Here is a 19,818-nt window from a genome sequence, read left to right as displayed (position 1 = left end):
AACCCGTGAACCACGAGATCATGACCTGAGCTGAAGTCAGACACTTAACTGACTGAGCCACCCAGGCTCCTCTGACATGCTTAAAAATCTTTTTTTTTTTTTTTTTTTTTAATTTTTTTTTCAACGTTTTTTATTTATTTTTGGGACAGAGAGAGACAGAGCATGAACGGGGGAGGGGCAGAGAGAGAGGGAGACACAGAATCGGAAACAGGCTCCAGGCTCCGAGCCATCAGCCCAGAGCCCGACGCGGGGCTCGAACTCACAGACCGCGAGATCGTGACCTGGCTGAAGTCGGACGCTTAACCGACTGCGCCACCCAGGCGCCCCTGACATGCTTAAAAATCTTAACTGCCCTGGCCTGCAGAGGATGTGGGGGGAGAAAAGAAAGCACCAGTGTATGAGCCTGGGGCTAGGTAGGAGAGAGAAACCATGCTGGTAATTTGAACAAAGAAAAACTTCCTACAAAGAATTATTAACGAGTAAAAGAGGCTGTAAGGAATATTGCATTAATAAACGTAAGGAGCAGCTACTCCTACTCCAGGACTGGAGAGAGTAAACAAGGAAGGAACCGAGAGCATCTCCCCACTCAAGACTGAGATCAGACCTTGTTGGAAAGAATGTGGCTATGGCCTCCTGGATGGTGCAGTTGGCTTGGGCGCCTCTTGCCAGAGCTGGTCTCTAGGAAGCCACCCCCTGGGGTGTGAGGGCGGTGACGTTGGTCCACAGGAAGACACCTGTGGGGGTGGCATACATGGTAGGAGAAATCCCAGAATAAGACTCCACTGCCTGAATATACACCACGTTTTGTTTTTCCGTTCATCTGTTGATGAACATTTGGGTTTTAATTCTTTGGCTATTATGAATGGTGTTGTTATGAACATTCCTATACAAGTTTTTACGTGACCTTGTTTTCATTTCTTGTGGGTTAGATACCTAGGAGCGGGATTGTGAGATCATACGATGACTCTCTTGATTGCTGGAGATGCTGCCAGACTGTGTTCCAAAGGGACATTCCCACCACGTGTGTACAAAGACTCCAGTCTGTACACATCCTTGCCAACACTTGTCATTGTCTGTATTTTTGCTTCTGGTGGGTGTTGAAGTGCTTTTTCATTGTGGTTTTGGTTTGTGTTTGCTTGACGTCTAGAAAGTATTCTAAGAACGTCAACTAAAGAAACGGAGACTAGAGAGGTTAACTAAGTTGCTCAAATTACACAGGTCGTGAAGGATAGAGTTGAGATTCAGATTTTTTTTTTTTAAATATTTTAAAATTTTATTTATTTATTTTTTAGAGAGAGACAGAGCATGAGCGAGGGAGGGGCAGGGAGGAGACACAGGACCTGAAGCAGGCTCCAGGCTCCCAGCTGTCAGCACAGAGCCCGACGCGGGGCTCGAACTCACGAACCGTGAGATCATGACCTGAGCCGAAGTCAGACGCTCAACCAACTGAGCCACCCGGGTGCCCTGAGATTCAGATTTTTAACTATTTAACTGTAGAGCCTCCATCCTTTTGCCTCCGCTTTGATTTTTTGTTGTTGGCATGGTAATTTATCATCTTTTGTGCTGAACTTGGGAGTAAATAGAACAGAGTTTGAGATTTATAGGCAAGCACTAAGTCCTAGTACATTAAAATAAACTGGTTTCTTAAAAGCTTTGGTTGGCACTGAAAAGGAATTAAGTCGTTGATCTTGTACATCTAACATTGCCTCTTAATAACATGGATACTGAGGTTGGTGTGGATTTTCCTTTGGTGATAAGTAGCCCTCCCAAAGCTCTCCACTCTTGACTGGATTCTTCATAGAGATAGAGCAGAAAGAGCCTCTTGAAGCCATGTCTAGTCTGGTCGTCTGCTTCTGGTCTGGTGAGCGATGAGATCCTCTCTCCAAAAAACCTGTCCTTCTTTTAAGGGACTCCCGATTGGAGTTTCTGTGTTCCCTCTCCTGATAAAATCCTGGCTCCACTTGGGTTAAGCCTATTTTAGAGACTATTGCAGATGAGGGTTATTCTTCAAAATTAATGAAGATCTATATTCACTGAATTCACAATTTCTTTTGCAGACCCCTTTAGACAAAGAAGTACTATCAGATGTCTGTCTTATTGTTAATACTTAACAGACTTGAACGTTTTTATTACAAGCTTTTTAGAATGAAGGTTCTCAACTAATATCTGTGAAAGATGCTTTACAACTATTTAATATTCATTTAGATGTTGTTTTCTTATTGGTTCTTCTTTATTTTTTACTGAGATGTCATTCACCGAACATAAACCTCTTTTATTTTTAAACATCTGCTTTCTCCTCTAAAACAAAGTGCCGGCCAGCACTTTCACAGACCCTTCTCCGGGCTGTGGGGCCACAATTTGGTGGCTGGTACTTTCGAGAAAACCCTGAGTTGCATCCTTGCTCTGGGCCTGTGCCAGGGGCAGCTGTCACTCACTGGGACACAGAGACTGTTCTGTGATGTCTCATTCAACATTGTGCTTTTCGCCTGCTGTTCTAACCTTTAGGCAAACAAACAGACAAAACACAGAGCCTAAACATCAACCTAATACTTCGAGTAAAGCAGGATCGCTTTTCTGTTTCCATATGTTTACTCTTACATGTCTGTGTAACGTTGCTGCTTGCGACTCAATTTATGGCTCATGGTGATTTCCAATTATTTTCTTTTATGCTCCTCTCTACTGGCTTTATTTTTCTCTCCTAAAGATGACAGTGATAATATTTCCCTGTATTTGCAACTTGAGATACTGTGCTAGGTGCTTTACTGTGTCATCATCTACCTCAGTGATCTTGGCAGGAAGGTAGTCATTACTTCCATTTTACAAATGAGCCAAGTAAGGCTCAGAGATTGTGGAAGAGACAGTAGCTGGCATGGCTGTGCTAAAGTCCTGGCTTTTAAATCTCCGGTCCAATGCTGTTTGTCATTTATCGAAAGAATTGGACTCTAGGGGCGCCTGAGTGGCTCAGTCGGTTGAGCATCGGACTTCGGCTCAGGTCACGATCTCGCGGTCGGTGGGTTTGAGCCCTGCGTCTCACTCTGTGCTGACGGCTCGGAGCCAGGGGCCTGCTTTGGATTCTGTGTCTCCCTCTCTCTCTCTGCCCCTCCCCTGCTCATGCTCTGTCTGTCTCTCTCTCTCTCTCTCTCTCTGAAATATAAAACAAAAAAAAGTAAAAAAGAAAATTAAAAGAAAAAAATTTGATTCTAATCTTTTATGAATTCCATCTTTGGTTAGGGGAAGTATTTTGAGAGAGAGCTATAGTAAATGTAAATATTTAATTTTACAAATTTAATTTTTAAAAATTGTAGCACATTAAAGTGGTTCCAAAATTACAAAATCGTATACAGTGAAAAGCTTCCTTCTTACCCTTGATTCTGGTTGTTTAGTTCCCAGCCTCTCATCAAACAGGTAATGATTAGTGGGTATTAATTTCTTTTGTATTGGCCTCCTACTTTTCTTTGCGTACACAAGCAAATACAGATACATAGTCCCCCTCCCCCCCCCCCCAGTTAAAAAAAAATAATTGATAACATTCCAGGCACATTATCTGCATCTTATATTTTCATATCAGAGATCTTTTCATATCCGTAAAGATAGCTTCTTGATTTGTTTTTACAGTGGGGTTTACTTTCAAATGTTGTCTCTGCTCTAAAGCATATACCTGAGATAATTCAACACCTACGTCCTCACAAAAACTTTTACAGGACTGTTCATAGCAGCATTCCTCATAATAGCCAAAAAGTGATAACCATCCCATGTCCATTGATTGATGAGTGGATAAAAACATGGTACGTCCATACAATGGAATATTATTTGCCCACGAAAAGAAATGAGGTATTGATACAAGTTACAGCCTGGGGGAACCTGGAAAACATGCTATGTGAAAGGAGCCAGCCACCAGAAAACACATATTGTGTGGTTCCTATTATATGAAATAGCCAGAATAGAAACAAAATAAATTAATTAGTGGATTGCCAGGGGCTGCTAGGGTGGTGTTAGGGGAATGAGGAGTGACTGTTAATGGGCATGGGGTTTCCTTTTGGGTGAGGAAAATTAGTTGTGGTGATTGTTCCACTACTCCATGAATTATGAAAATTCACTTAATTTTAAATTTTTTCTTTAACATTTATTTATTTTTGAGACAGAGACAGAGCATGAATGGGGGAGGGGCAGAGAGAGAGGGAGACACAGAATCGGATGCAGGCTCCAGGCTCTGAGCCATCAGCCCAGAACCCGACACGGGGCTCGAACTCACGGACTGTGAGATCGTGACCTGAGCTGAAGTCGGATGCTCAACTGACTGAGCCACCCAGGCGCCCCGAAAATTCACTGAATTTTAAACTTTATTATTTTTTTTAAATGTGTTTAAATTTATTTTTGAAGGAGAGCGAGAGAGACAGAGCATGAGCAGGGGAGGAGCAGAGAGAGAGGGAGACACAGATTTGAAGCAGGCTCCAGGCTCTATGCTGTCAGCACAGATCCCAATGCGGGGCTCAAACTCACGAACCGTGAGATCATGACCTGAGCCGAAGTCGGACGCTCAACCGACTGAGCCACCCAGGCGCCCCTAAACTTTGATGTTTTGAGAGAGAGAGAGCGCGTGAGCGGGGGAGGGGCAGAGGGAGAGGGAGAGAGAGAATCTTAAGCAGGTTCCATGCCCAGTACAAAGCCCAATGTGGAGCTTGATCTCATGACCGTGAGATCATGACCTGAGCTGAAATCAAGAGTTGGACACTTAACCGACTGAATCACCCAGGCATCCCAATAAAGCCATTATTTAAAAAATTTCAGAGGTGCCTGGATGGCACCTTCAGTCAGGTCACCTTCTGACGTTCTTCAGTCAGAAGAACATGTGACTCAATTTCTGGGTCATGAGTTCACTTTAAAGGAAAAAGAAAAAAAAAAAGGAAAGAGGAAAAAAAACTTCCATAAAGCTTAATTTTTACTTCCCATCCTTTTAATTGTTACCATATAAATCAGCTTCTAATAACTGGACAGTCAGATTCTAGATCCTTCGAATTTGTTTCATCACCTTCTAAGTAAATTGAATTATTTTATCAGCAGGCAATCTGTAATGCTTCTTTAATGTGTGTGGCTTCTCCTTAGCCATTTTGCGCATTGCTCACGCTGGCCGAGTTCTGTCTATTCTCTGTCCCTGACTGCTCTACTTCCTTTCTGTGAGGAGCCATTTCTCAGGTTGACTTCAGCATACCATCTTCTTTGGGTATCATTTCACTCTACAGCTGCCATTTCTTATTGTAGGAGCTATTCACAGTTATTCGTATTCTCCGGTTCCAGCTGAACTAACTCTGTTCCTATCAACATACTGTTTTGTTACCAAAATGAACTGTCCTCAGTCTAAGTCTGCCACCTGCCCAGGGTTGCCTCTTACCGAAGCTGGAGCTGGGCAGATACAGTGACTTTTTGTTCCCCTTTGAATCTTCCCTCTCACTGGCAAATACTTTTTTAGTGGTAGTGAGTTCTCTTCAAATTCTGTTGCCTCTGGATCTTGTGTATGGATCCTTTTTTTTTTTTTTTCCCTGCCTTAGCTGGGAGTGAATGGTAAACAGGAGGAAAAGTTGAAAGAATCTGTCCTAGAGTTCCATCTAACAACTGTTCTTTTTGCGTAATCCTCTTAGCTTAGTTACATGCTGAGAAGTTTTTGGCAGGAATCGAAAATCTCGTATTTTGTTGGAAGGATTGATTTCTTACGATGAAGTATAAAAATAAATGAATATATTTCTGACAAGCACACGTACCTCACTTATTCATGCCTTTTTTTTGTTTTTGTTTTTGTTTTTGTTTTTTTTGTTTTTCAGCTCTCCTACAAGCTTGCGTTCCCCATAACCGGCATGTATGGATCAATATTTACAGCCTGGAGGATCCTCGAAGTGATGAGAGAAAAGTCTGCTGCAAGTGACTGGTTGTTTTCCGTAGAGTCCTTGCTCCCTATAACCACAGTAATCCCTGCGCATGTTTTTCTTTTGTTGGCTCACCTCCTTGTTGAAGATCAAGGACAAAATCTTCGCCAAATACTGAAGGTCACTACAGAATTGGCCCGAGCAGATTCCTCTCAGGTAAAGTAAGAAAATAATGGGACAGTAATAAGAGTAAAGCTTAACTGTTGAAATTGTCGATTTTTCTTAGTTCGTGGATGATTCTTATCAAAGTTTTAAATTATGGGTTGATTCCTTTGTTTAGGATGGTGGGCTATCTTTATCTTCTCAATTTGTTCATTTTTGTCCTTACACTGAGTTGATGTATGCTTAACGATGCATGCGTTTCCTTCATGAAAACACACTTGACACTGAAATCTACACGTGATGCTATTGTGGTATTATTGTTTTTTTGGTAGATTGGCTAATCTGCAACACTTTTGTTAACTCTTGCGGCCTGTTCCCAGATGAATATCCCTTAGTTCTAATATTGATCTTTTAAAGTGGATGCAGATTAATCAATTTAGGATAAAGGTACCTATGCAGTAGGCATCGATCTCTTTTTGACTTCTGGCAATTTGATTCTGTCTTGATTCAGTCCCTTAATAAGCTAAAAAATAGTCCTTGCTATCTATGATAATGATCAACATGGTGGGATTCTTCCTATCTGCACAGATCTTGGAGTGTAACCAGCAGCATTGTCTAGTCTTAGACATTAATAAGACTCCCCCCGCCCCCCGTCCACCTTTTGTAACTAACCTTATCCTTGGTAAAGTAATCTAACTTTTTCCCATTGGATAGACTCTCAAGAATTAATTTCCTTTGAAGAGAAAGGCTTCCTAACCATATAGGTATTTTTATTATTCTGCTTATTAGTATCTGTGCTGATGCTTCTTTTTAAACATGGTGAAGAAAAAGTTCATCTCTTTATGGAAAATGTGTGTTCCTACAGGAAAAAAATTCAGTTGATAGAGACAGGATAAAAGTGATTAAGATACGAAGTGAATGTATTTGGATTCTTTTTATTCCCAGCTTGTTATGCTCATTCTTTTTAGTCAAGTGAGGAACCATTGATCTATCTATAAAAAGTTTTCCTTCGGACTAGACCTCTTGTGGTCTGATTTTTCCAAGTGGATTTGTGATGTTCTCAAAGTACCTTTGTGTCCTGGTGTATGCATTGTATGCATAATGTGAATCATTTCAATTTGCTTCCTACTTTATTTCTCCCTTTACATGCTGCAGTGACTGTGCTTCTAATAGATGTTTTGTTTCAGTGCTGACACCTTATAAGATAATATCTTTATAATAGTTAACGCGCAGATAATGCCTGGAGATTATCTAAAGAAGTCCTGTGGTAGGTTACCTGACCTGCGTATGCCACTGATGTAAAATGTATATTACATCAAATTCTGTGTTGATTATCAGGAAATGCTTGGGTCTTTGAAATTCTAGGGTGATATTTTTGGTTATAAGTAATGGCGACACGTCTGTCTTAAATAGTTCTTATTAGCTCCAGAATTTAGAAAAAGCATGACCTAGACAGTATATCCACGGTAGAGTTTCTTTGTTTCCTCTGTGAATTGGCTGGAAGCCCGAAGCCTTATAACCTTATATTCATAGCCTAAAAAGAAGAGAGATGTAGAGGTGTTTGGATTGACCTCACTGGGTCGTGTGCCCATACTGAATCAACCATTGTGGCAGGATAATGGGGCACTTTAATTGGCCATCCTAAGTAGAATGGAAGTGGGTAAAGGGTCAATCCTGAATGCCACCGTGATCATGTGGATTGAGGGTGGGATGATCCCCCAAAAGAAAAACCGTTTCCTGGCAATGAAAGTGAGGATATGCTAAATAGGCCAAAAATGTAGCGGTGAACGTCTCAGCCCGTGTTGTGGGAGCTCTGAACTGGTGTGAGGGCATTTCAGGTATGTCAAGGTCCTCACCCCTCTGAGCTCTCGGGCGGCCATGGAGTAGTCTAAGCTCAGGGTGCTGGCTTGGCTGGTAGCCTCTGACCACCTGGGGTTTCAGGTATTTACCCCACACTCCTTATAAGCCTGATTTTTCATGTGTGCCACGAAGTAGAAAAGGTGGGGAAGTACTAACGTGACCATCAGGTTTGTTTATCTTTTTCAATAAGCGTTTAAGAAGCAGTGGTCTAAATCGAAGTTGGTATGTTCCACTTCTGTTGACGATCTCTTGGGTAGTTTGGAAAGAAGTGAGAAACGAGTGTAATTGTGCCGTTACGATGAATAGTAGGGTGCAATGCTTAAATAGTTCCTCAGCTTCATGCATAAGCAAAGGCAGTGTCATTAATAAGAACTTAGAAGTGAAGTTTTTGTGAAAAGGAGCATCCTTGAACTAGGAGATAGTGTTGTGTTTCCTCACTTCTCCTTTTGAAGTGACCATTTCATATCCTTTCACGGGACTCGGGTTACGGGTAAAGTAGCCAAAAAGAGAGGACCGAGTATTTGGAAAGAGCAAGTTTTCTAATTGTGAGCAGATATTTGGAATAGACTCAGTCGAAACGAGTTATGATTGTAATCCGTTATTGGTGGGTTGTTTCTCTTTCGTTCACTGAGTTGACAAGTCTGCATGGAGCTTGTGAATTTTTATGTGTTGTTTATCTGTTCTCACCGTAGAGGAAGAAGCTATATTATGTTTAAGCAGTCATTGGCTCAAATTCATGGGGCAGTTTATACTACAGAAAAGTCTGAGACTACTACTAAGGGGAAGCTAAGTAAATAGGTAGGTAAGAGCAGGAATTTCGAGGCTGTCTTTCACCTCTGTTTTGGTGGTCACTTAACCACTGTGGTAGAATTCGTTGAGGTGCAGTATGCTTGCTAAAGATCGGCTTTGTGTGACATCTTAATTGATTGAAAGAATCCTACTGTAAGCTCTTGCGAGAGAAAGCATTTGAAAAGCTTGAACATGATGAAGTATGTTTTGGTATGCTTGTTATTATCATTATAAAGTATCAACTGAAGTTATTTTTAGTGCCCGTGAACGGTAGTACAAGTCAGTATCAACTAGTAATGTGATGTGAGTGTTCATAACGCTAAGAAAACGGGCTTTTGCTTTTGCATGCCTCAGACATTTATTTATTTATTTATTATTTTTGTTTTTTTAACGTTTATTTATTTTGAGACTAGTTTAGAGCATGAGCGGGGGAGGGTCAGAGGGAGAGGGAGACACAGAATCTGAAACGGGCTCCAGGCTCTGAGCTGTCAGCACAGAGCCCGACGCGGGGCTCGAACTCACGGACCGCGAGATCATGACCTGAGCCGAAGTCAGATGCTTAACCGACTGAGCCACCCAGGCGCCCCCATCAGACATTTATTAAGCAGACATTGCATGCCTTATGCCTCATGTAAGTACCTATCTTGGTTTGTGAGTAATATTCATTTAGTTAACACATGACGATGATGATGATTTTAATTTAAATTCAAGTTAGTCGACATACAGTGTAGTCTTGGCTTCAGGAGTAGAACCCAGTGATTCATCTCTTACATATGACACCCAGCGCTCATCCCAAAAAGTGCCCTCCTTAACGCCCATCACCCATTTACCCCATCCCCACACAGAAAATGGGCTTTTTGAAAAAAGTGAGGATGTTACTTCTTACTAATCATGCGTTTTGATGCCTCTTCCTCCTCAGTGAGTTTTCATCCTTGTCTGTCACCTGGTTCCCCTGGGGCATGCATTTTCCATTGGGATTTATAGCTTTAGGGCCATGCAAGACTAGTGGAGTTAAGTGGTCTGAAGGGAAGTTGGCTTTGTCAGTACTATTTTAGAGTTAACTAGACGCAAATGACGATGTTAAAATAGTTACCAAAGACACAACAATAAATCAACGCTTGAAAAAAATAGGCAACTCTTCCCCCTCCCCCACTCCCACATCTAGAAGTGCTGTCAGTAGTTACTAATCCTAACAAGTTTTCTGACCCAGAGAAATATCTCTTACTCGTGAGATTTAATGTGCAGAAGACACAAGCTTGGGTCAGGCAGCACTTGGTAAAAGTTAAGTGTCTTTTACCTTCTCGGAGGGAATGTTCTGGGGAGATATCCAAGAATGAGCATCCTGTGTAAATTCCCGTGGAAGTCTTGAAGGTTTTAAATGCATCAATTTAGTTAAGAGAGAGGTTTTTGTATCATGGCCTATGCTTATAATAAATGAGAGTGCCATCTATTTCTTAAATTAGTGTTTTTTCTGGAAATAGAAAAAATTTGATATGATAGATTTGTGTGCTTTTTGGTTATGTTTATATAATAGCTCCTGCTTGTCTGCTACTGAGTAATGTTATTTTCATACGTTTTGATAGAAGTCATTCAGGCTGCCTTGAGGGATGCCTGAATGAGAATTAAAGCACATGGCTTCATGGCTCATGTACAGTAATGTCCAGTTGGCCTTATTCTTTCCTCTTCACCGAGCTATTTACTACCCCTCTGGTTTGTTCAGGACCTGGTTTCATCTGGTGTGAAATCATTGGTAGTGAATGTTAAAAACGGACTTGACTGAGTTAATTAAGGGATGATGTAGACTGTAGGCCTAAATGAGGACATTTTCTGAGCTTTACAGCTTTTATTTTTATTTGTTTTTATTTATTTTTTAGAGAGACCGTGAGAGTATGAGCAGGGGGAGAGGGACACAGGGAGAAAGAGAATGTTTTTTTTTTTTTCTTTGTATAATTTTATTTATTTTTACTTATTTATTTTTTAATTTTATTTTTTTTAAATTTACATCCAAATTAATTAGCATCTAGTGCAACAATGATTTCAGGAGTAGATTCCTTAATGCCCCTTATCCACTGAGTCCACCCCCCACCAACCCCTCCAGTAACCCTCTGTTTGTCCTCCCTATTTGAGTTTCTTCTGCTGTGTCCCCCTCCTTGTTTTTATATTATTTTTGTTTCCCTTTCCTTATGTTCATCTGTTTTGTCTCTTAAAGTCTTCATATGAGTGAAGTCATATGATATTTGTCTGGGAGAAAGAGGATCTTAAGCAGTCTCCATGCTAAGTCGTGGGGCTTGATCCCATGAGTATTGACCTGAGCCAAAGTCAATAGTCAGATACTCAATTGACTGGGCCACCCAGCTGCCCCTGATCATTACAGCTTTTAACAAGGGCAATATCAAATCATATTTTGAACCCTTAGCCAATGATTGGCCAGCCTGTGTATAACATGACTATGGACAGTTTGGCAATGTCTCAGACTGATAGAACTTCCTTAAGAAGAGGTTAATAAATCAACAAGGCCGGGGGCGCCTGGGTGGCGCAGTCGGTTAAGCGTCCGACTTCAGCCAGGTCACGATCTCGCGGTCTGTGAGTTCGAGCCCCGCGTCAAGCTCTGGGCTGATGGCTCGGAGCCTGGAGCCTGTTTCTGATTCTGTGTCTCCCTCTCTCTCTGCCCCTCCCCGTTCATGCTCTGTCTCTCTCTGTCCCAAAAATAAATTAAAAAAAAAAAAAAAAAAATAAATAAATAAATAAATAAATCAACAAGGCGGCTTCAGGTAAATGCCATATGTTTACCTGGGACTCCCCCAACCAACCCCCTAAGATGTTTTTCTGACCCCTTTGTCCCCTGAGAAGAAAAGGCTGCTATTCAATTCTTAAAATCTTTCCTATTAGCTTAGCAATATTATATTAACTATATTATTAGCTACTTATTATAATATTTGCTATATTTTCTTGTACTATATATTTAACATACTAGATTATGTAATTATATTAATATATATTAAATATATAAGATGTAATTATTATATTAGATATTAATTATAGCTTCTCTACAGTTGATGGAATGGAGATTCTCCATCTGATGTTGATAGAGGTGTTAGAGGAAGCTATTTTCCCACATAGCAGTATGATTCTACAAAAGTCTTAATGGAATTATTAGGTCCTTCACAGTAGATCTTCTAAATATATGGAGGGAGGACACCTGACAAGAGATTATAGTCTCTTTTGGAAATCAAGGCTACTGTTAGTGGTTGAATTTAATTTAAATTAATTTAATTTAATTTAATTTAATATAATTTTTTTATTTTATTTTTTTTTTTATTTTTTTAAAAAAAATTTTTTTTTTTCAACGTTTTTTATTTATTTTTGGGACAGAGAGAGACAAAGCATGAACGGGGCAGGGGCAGAGAGAGAGGGAGACACAGAATCGGAAACAGGCTCCAGGCTCCGAGCCATCAGCCCAGAGCCTGACGCGGGGCTCGAACTCACGGACCGCGAGATCGTGACCTGGCTGAAGTCGGGCGCTTAACCGACTGCGCCACCCAGGCGCCCCTATAATTTAATTTTAGAGAGGACACAAGTGAGTGAGGGCAGAGAGGGAGAGAGAAAGAGAGAAGCAGGGCTCACCCAAAGTGGGACTAGAGCTCACCTGATTTGGGACTCGAACTCACCAACTGTGAGATCATGACCTGAGCTGAAGTCGACTGAGCCACCCAGGTGCTACTTAGTAGTTTTACAACTTGAGAAAACGTGTTTTCTTCCTATGTTTCCTTTTTTTTTTTTTTTTTTTTTTTTAATGCTTGTTTATTTTTGAGAGAGAGAGCGTGAGCGAGGGAGGGACAGAGAGAGAGACACAGAATCTGAAGCAGGCTCTGAGCTGTCAGCACAGACCCTGACGTGAGGCTCCAACTCACGAACTGTGAGATCATGACCTGAGCCACAGTCAGCCGCTTAGCCAGGCACCCCTCTTCCTGTGTTTCTGTGTATATGAAGAGTTTATGGCAAGATGACATAGGAATCTGAATTGAACCTGAGCCACAGGGGCACCTGGGTGGCTCAGTCGGTTAAGCGGCCGACTTCAGCTGAGGTCACGATCTCGCGGTCCGTGAGTTCGAGCCCCGCGTCGGGCTCTGGGCTGATGGCTCAGAGCCTGGAGCCTGCTTCCGATTCTGTGTCTCCGTCTCTCTCTGCCCCTCCCCTGCTCATGCTCTGTCTCTCTCTGTCTCAAAAATAAATAAAACGTTAAAAAAAAAAAATTAAAAAAAAAGAACATGAGCCACAAAGATTAATAGTTTTTAGATGGTGTAGAATGAACCATGGCCAAGATGGTTTAGAATGCAATCTTCTAGCTTAGTGTCTCAACTTCAATGGAATAACTCTAAATACTACGTGTAAAGTCTATCAACTTCTTTCTGGCTGATAGAATATGCCAAAAAAGGAAATGTTTATGAACCTTGGCTTGAGAAAACTCTACATCCCCTCCTTAAAACCTACCTTCATCGAGGAGCTCAACAGATGACGTTTTGTGAAACTCCCTGCCTCTCCCGAGCCCTTGTGCTTGCTTTACTTTTCTCTTGTTTTGAAGTGGAGATAGCTAGAGCTGGGTATTTATTTACTTATTTTATTTTATTTTATTTTATTTTCACATTTTGCTTGTTAAGCCTAGTTAAAGGTCTTGTTTAATGGGAACAGTTGGCACTCTTCGATAATTTAATCTTCTCCTTTGTAATGTGTTCAGGGCTTAATTTTTTCCATGTGTATAAGTGTATACACTTTTGAGCCATTTGAAATCACTTACGTGGCCAGGTTCATGGCCCATGACTTGCTGGTCTTTTAAAAGTCCCACATTATCAAACAGTAAAAAAGCTGACTTTCAGGGCAGAATCCTGTGATAGTTCCACTCTGGGTCATAAGCCATATTTTAACATGGAAAATGAATAGGAAATGTGTGAAATTTAATGGTCTGTAAGTTACTGCTGTGAGAAAAGGAGAAAATATATTCCATAAAAGAACTTGCACAAAGAGTCTTTGGACACTTTGCACTCTGTTCTATTGTCGCCGAGTTCTATGAATTGCTACCCCCTGAAGTCAGTCTGCTTTCTGTGTTCTTCACATCAGCAAAAAGAAGCTGGAATGTACAATACTTTTAATAAAGAGCTTTACAGATAAGAAGTGCGGTACTACTATTCCCTTGTAGCCATAGCATCGATTACGCCCGGAGCAAAATTGGGCTGAGCCTGTCAACATGAAACAATTAGACAAAGAGAAACACAGACCAAAATCCAAGGTCAGGTATCTATTCCATGCTGTGCTAATATGCTTATTTTTTCTTTATAAACCCCACTTCGATATCTGTGGAATAAACATGTTTTTAACTGGCATTTGAACCCTTTGAAATCTTTCTGGTTTTTGTTTTTTTTCCCCACCAAGCCTAGAATTTTTACTCAGCAAGGAGTTCTATATCAATTTCTTGCTTTCCCTAAGTGTTCATATTGGGCAGAATTTCTTTTGAGGAGTCTATAGATTATAAACTGCTTAAGATTCTCACTGAAGGGATTGTTTGGGATTTTCTGTTCAGTTTCAAGGCGATAGTCACCAGTTCTAATATAGTGAAGCAAAAACACTTGTCATATGTGAGCTCTGAGGCTCAGCGAGGAGGGAGGTTGGAGTCTGATGAGGTTGGGGCCCTGTACTGCATTTGGCGTAGTGGAATATTTCTGCTCCCAGTTAAATACTGGATGAGAGTAGTTCTTTCTCCCTGCGAAACCCCCCCCAAGGGAACTACCTGCTTGAGATGGCCTAAGTGTCGGTGAAGGACTCAGAGGAGGATCAGATTTTGTGGCACCTTTGAATTTCAAAACAGTCATGAGGAATTCTCCTCAAGGGGAAAACTCACCGAAGCCCACTATTGCCAGAATAAAAGATTCTCATTTTAATGAATGGATTGGGAAGGGAGAAGGTGGGATTGGCCTCCCGCCGACTTGTTTCATGGCCACTCTTAAAGTGAAGTTTCCAGTTGACATCCTCTACCATTCATTCTCCACCCCCTGCCCCCACTTTATTTACTTGCTTCCTTGCTTATTTTGAGAGAGAGAGAGAGAGAGAGAGAGAGAGAGAGAGAGCGCACAAACACACAAGCAGGGGAGGGGCAGAGAGATGGAGAGAGTGAGAGAATCCCAAGCAGACTCCGTGCTGTCAGCACAGAGCCCGATGCAGGGGCTTGAACTCACGCACTGTGAGATCACAAGCTGAAACCAAGAGTTGGCTGCTTAACTGACTGAGCCACCCAGACACCCCCTACCATTCATTCTTTAGCTCTTCCGGAGTCAACCCTTCAAATAAGAGGAGAGTCTTATTTAAGGAAACATTGCTTTACATCTATGGCAGCAACCCATGCAAGTTCCCTACAAGCAACTTAGTATTGATTAATATATATATATGAATATAAATATATATATAAATGGAAAATAAAGGCTCATCAGAGTTTGAGAAAATTTAATAGCATAACTGACCAAAGAATCTGTTTCCAGAAGAAAGAGAACTCAGGGAGCAGAAGATCATGCAAAAACGATCGAAGTCTTACGAGGTGTTGTAAAGCTATTCTATACAAAAATACTGCTGTGACAAAGAAGAAATTCAATGACAAGAGATTTTTAGAAATTAAAAATGTGATTGCCACAGTACATAAATGGAGACAGGATTAGTGATTTGCAGAATATTCAAGTAAACATTTCAGAATATAGAGCCCAAAATAGAAAAGAAAAAAAGTTAAGACATTGAGGGTCAATTTTGGGAGCTCTAACATCTTTCTATTGAAATTCTTGTTGGAGGGAACAGAAAATGAAGGGGAGAAACTTAAAACGTGACAAAACACTATTTCCTGAGCTTAAAAAACAAACAAACAAAAAAAGACACAAGGATATAGATTGTCAGGACCTTCTGAAAGCCAAGCAGCATATGTAAGAATAGATCAATACCTAAATTTGTCCCCAGAATTTAAAGGATAAAGAGAAAGTCGTAAGAGATTTTTAGAGCAGAATGGGGGGAAAGAAAAACCTAGTAAGACTGATCTTCGATTTCTTACCAGCAGCACACTGGGTGTTGGAATACCCAACAAACTGGGAATATCGCCTTCCAGTTTCTTGGGGAAAGTCACTCTGCACCTGGATTATTTGTCCTTCATCTACCTTTTTTTTTTTTTTCCTCCAAGTTTATTTATTTTGAGAGAGACAGAGACAGTGTTGAGTAGGGGAGGGGCAGAGAAAGAGAGAGAATCCCAAGCAGGCTCCGCACCATGAGTGCACAGCCCGATGCGGGGCTCAAACCCACGAAACTGCAAGATCATGACCTAAGCTGAAACCAAGAGTCCGGTGCTTAACCGACTGAGTCACCCAGGCGCCCCCCCCCCCCCCATTCTATCTTTTATTACTGATGGTAATAAAGACTTTTTTCAGATGTGTAAGAATTCAAGAACATTTCTTGCTTACTGATTTTATTAGGGGGAGGGGAGAAAACCCCTCAAGGACATGCTCCAGCAAAACTGAATATGAATCCGGGAAAGCACAGAGAAGAAATGTTGAATGGTGATCAAAATATCCAGTAAGCCTTATGGCTAATTTAGAATAATTATGTAGAGTATGAAAAAATAACTACCTGGAACTAAAGTCCGAGCTTTAAAACGTGGTAAGGGCTGAAAGTGGGAATGTGATAGTGTGAAGAGTTGAGAATGTGCTAAGGGTGGTTTTTGGGGGGAACCGAATAGTTCTTGATGTTAGTAGAAAAATAATTTGAAATATGTACTTAAGCTCTTATTGGTAACAATTAGTGATTTATAATTTCTAAGTCACACAACAGAATTCCAAATACACCAGTTATCATTGAGCCAATTAAATTACCTTATCAAAAGAGAGATTCATAGACTCTAAGAGACAAACCTTGAAACAGTGACACAAGTTGAAAATAGATGGTAAAAGGGCACCTGGGTAGCTCAACTGGTTAAGTGTCCAACTCTTGATCTCACGGTCATGAGTTCAAGTCCCACATTGGATTTCACACTGGATGTGGAGCTTACTTCAAAAAAATTTTTTTTAAAAAGGAAAATAAATGGTGAAAATTAAAAGCTGGGTAGATCATTAAGAAGCTAGAAAATTATCATCCAAGTAGATAATACAGAATCCAAGGTAAAAATTCTCACACAGGACAGAGGGTATTTTATACTGACCTAGGTAGAATTCCAAGTCAGTTTTTATTTAGAAGCTGTCTCATCTAAGTTAATCAGAGAAATATGTCTGATGTTAGTTTTACTATTTTTCTGGAGATTCTGCTCATTGTTCATTCAAGAAAAAGAAAGAAAACTTACGTATGTACTATAAAGGAAGAAGCCAATGCTCCTTAGAAAATGCAAGAGAGGGGCGCCTGGGTGGCGCAGTCGGTTAAGCGTCCGACTTCGGCCAGGTCACGATCTCGCGGTCCCTGAGTTCGAGCCCCGCGTCAGGCTCTGGGCTGATGGCTCAGAGCCTGGAGCCTGTTTCCGATTCTGTGTCTCCCTCTCTCTCTGCCCCTCCCCTGTTCATGCTCTGTCTCTCTCTGTCCCAAAAATAAATAAAAAACGTTGAAAAAAAATTAAAAAAAAAAAAAAAAAAAAAGAAAATGCAAGAGATTATACTTAAAGCTGCTGCTTTTAGAGGATAGAGTGGGAGAGAGCCAAAGCATAAGAGACTCTTCAAAACTGAGAACAAACTGAGGGTTGATGGGGGGTGGGAGGGAAGGGAGGGTGGGTGATGGGTATTGAGGAGGGCACCTTTTGGGATGAGCACTGGGCGTTGTTTGGAAACCAATTTGACAATAAATTTCATATATTGAAAAAAAATAAAGCTTTGAAGGACAAAAAAAAAAAGCTGCTGCTTTTAGAATGGATAGGAGAGTTTAAGACAGTGGATAGATACAACATCAATGAACAAAACCAGTTGATTTTCTTTTTAAAAACCCAATAAATTAGGGGCGCCTGGGTGGCGCAGTCGGTTAAGCGTCCGGCATCAGCCAGGTCACGATCTCGCGGTCCGTGAGTTCGAGCCCCGCGTCAGGCTCTGGGCTGATGGCTCGGAGCCTGGAGCCTGTTTCCAATTCTGTGTCTCCCTCTCTCTCTGCCCCTCCCCCGTTCATGCTCTGTCTCTCTCTGTCCCAAAAATAAATAAAAAACGTTGAAAAAAAAAATTAAAAAAAAAAAAAAACCCAATAAATTAAAAAAAATGGCAGTATATGGGAAAGATATAATTTATAAGCAGCATAGAAACTATGACTCGCAATACTAGAAATATACAGAAACTGTGTTTTGGCAAAGTTTTATAATTATAGCAGACAGTGGCTTCTGGTATGATGCTTTAGATGTGGAATTCACATTATAAATATTTATCCTTGATTGAAATTTAATGACCTTATGATTGCAAGACCTTTAGTTTTGTTTTTTCCGTTAATTACCTTTAATTGGTGTATGGGTTCTGATTCATTACCATAGATTCACTGCAGAAAGGTATTCAATTAATCAATTTCCTGTCTAGTGCCCAAGGTCCAAAAGTGAAGTGCTTGTCCCATTTGCCAACTTGACTGAAGTCTGAGTTCTGCTGAATAAATCAGTGCTAGACCTTTTGATAACCTGGCTGATACTATGGAATGAATTCTTCTATTCTTAGTATTGCAGTACTAAATAAATAGTTTTAAATATAGTCTACTCATTAGAAGGTAAACTATCTTCTCAAAGTAATAGCTAATGAGAATAGCTAACATTTACGTATACTTATTATATGGCAGTCATTATTTTAATCACTTTATTTGCCTATATTAAATAACTTACCAACAGCTCTGTGAATTTGCCGCCACCACTGTTTAGGAACTGAGGCACAGAGTTTGATTAATTTCCCCCAAATCACACAGCTAGTAATTGGCGAAGTCAGGATTTGAACCCAGTACATATAGTTCCAGAGTCTGTGCTGTTACCTGGTGTTTTATACTGTCTCTATACAACTTTTACTCAAACTACTAAAATTTTTTTTGAAAGAGTTAAACAAGGTTGGGGCGCCTGAGTGGCTCAGTTGGTTAATTGTCTGACTCTTGGTTTCAGCTCAGGTCATGATCTCATGGTTTGTGAGTTCGAGCCCTGCATCGGGCTCTCTGCTGACAGCATGGAGCCTGCTTGACATTGTCTCTCTCCCTCTCTCTCTGCCCCTCCCCCACTCACTCTCTTGATCTCTCTCTCTCTCAAAAATAAATAAATAATGTTAAGAAAAAAAGTAAACAAGGTTTATTAACTTTGCATTTTTTGTTTAATGTTTTTAATGTTTGTTTATATCTGAAGGAGAGAGATACAGAGCATGAGTGGGGAGGGGCAGAGAGAGAGGGAGACACAGAATCCAAAGCAGGCTCTGTCAGCACAGAGTAATGTAGGGCTCGAACTCACAAACCATGAGATCATGACCTGAGCTGAAGTTGGACGCCCAACCAACTGAGCCACCCAGGTGCCCCTAACTTTACATTTTTAAGATTGGCCTACTCAGCTGTAGAGAGGATTAAATGCTAAGATAAGAACCTCAACCTTTGTTTGAAATCTTGCCAGATCTTCAGTCTAGTGTGATTATTTTTGTCTCTATTCTAGCTTCCATTGACCCTTCCATAAATAGGTAAATCGCATTTAGTTGGCTGTTTATACCTAAATGGAACACCTATGCACAGTCCTAACTCCTGAAAGCTCCTATCGGAGGAGAGAGTGAGAATATTCAAGTGAATCAGCAAATCAGCAAGCATGGTTGCAATTGGGTTTAGTGCTTTTATGTACTTTTGATCATAACTGGGAGATTCTGAAATCTAATCAAAGTCAGGAATATTAGTGAACAAAATTAGGTTGTTCTTTTATTTTGAAAAATGTTTATGAATTTGAAGAAAATTATACATTGGTTAGGTTTGAAACATTTAAATTATTTGATAAGATATATGTGTATGCATATATATACACATATACATACGTACATATATATACATATATATGTGTGTGTATACACACATACACACACACACACACACACACACACACATATATATATTTTGTTTGTTTGTTTGTTTTTTGTTATGTAGGCTCCATACCCAGTGTGGAGCCCAATGT

At 40.5% G+C, this 19,818-nt stretch overlaps 1 protein-coding gene across 5 annotated transcripts in view; it reads left to right on the top strand.

The window, feature by feature from the left end:
* Positions 1 to 19,818, top strand: part of FOCAD (focadhesin) — a 325,702-nt gene that overhangs the window by 102,280 nt on the left and 203,604 nt on the right. For all 5 annotated transcript variants that reach the window (XM_058695228.1, XM_058695227.1, XM_058695229.1 and 2 more), the window contains one exon: positions 5,817 to 6,074. In XM_058695228.1, the coding sequence (XP_058551211.1) occupies positions 5,817 to 6,074 (258 nt within the window). The remainder of the gene's footprint in view (positions 1 to 5,816; positions 6,075 to 19,818) is intronic.

This window comes from Neofelis nebulosa, chromosome 12, assembly GCF_028018385.1.
Source record: "Neofelis nebulosa isolate mNeoNeb1 chromosome 12, mNeoNeb1.pri, whole genome shotgun sequence".
NCBI lineage: Eukaryota > Metazoa > Chordata > Mammalia > Carnivora > Felidae > Neofelis > Neofelis nebulosa.
Note: the sequence above shows the minus strand (reverse complement) of the source record. Positions and strands in the feature narration are given on the sequence as shown.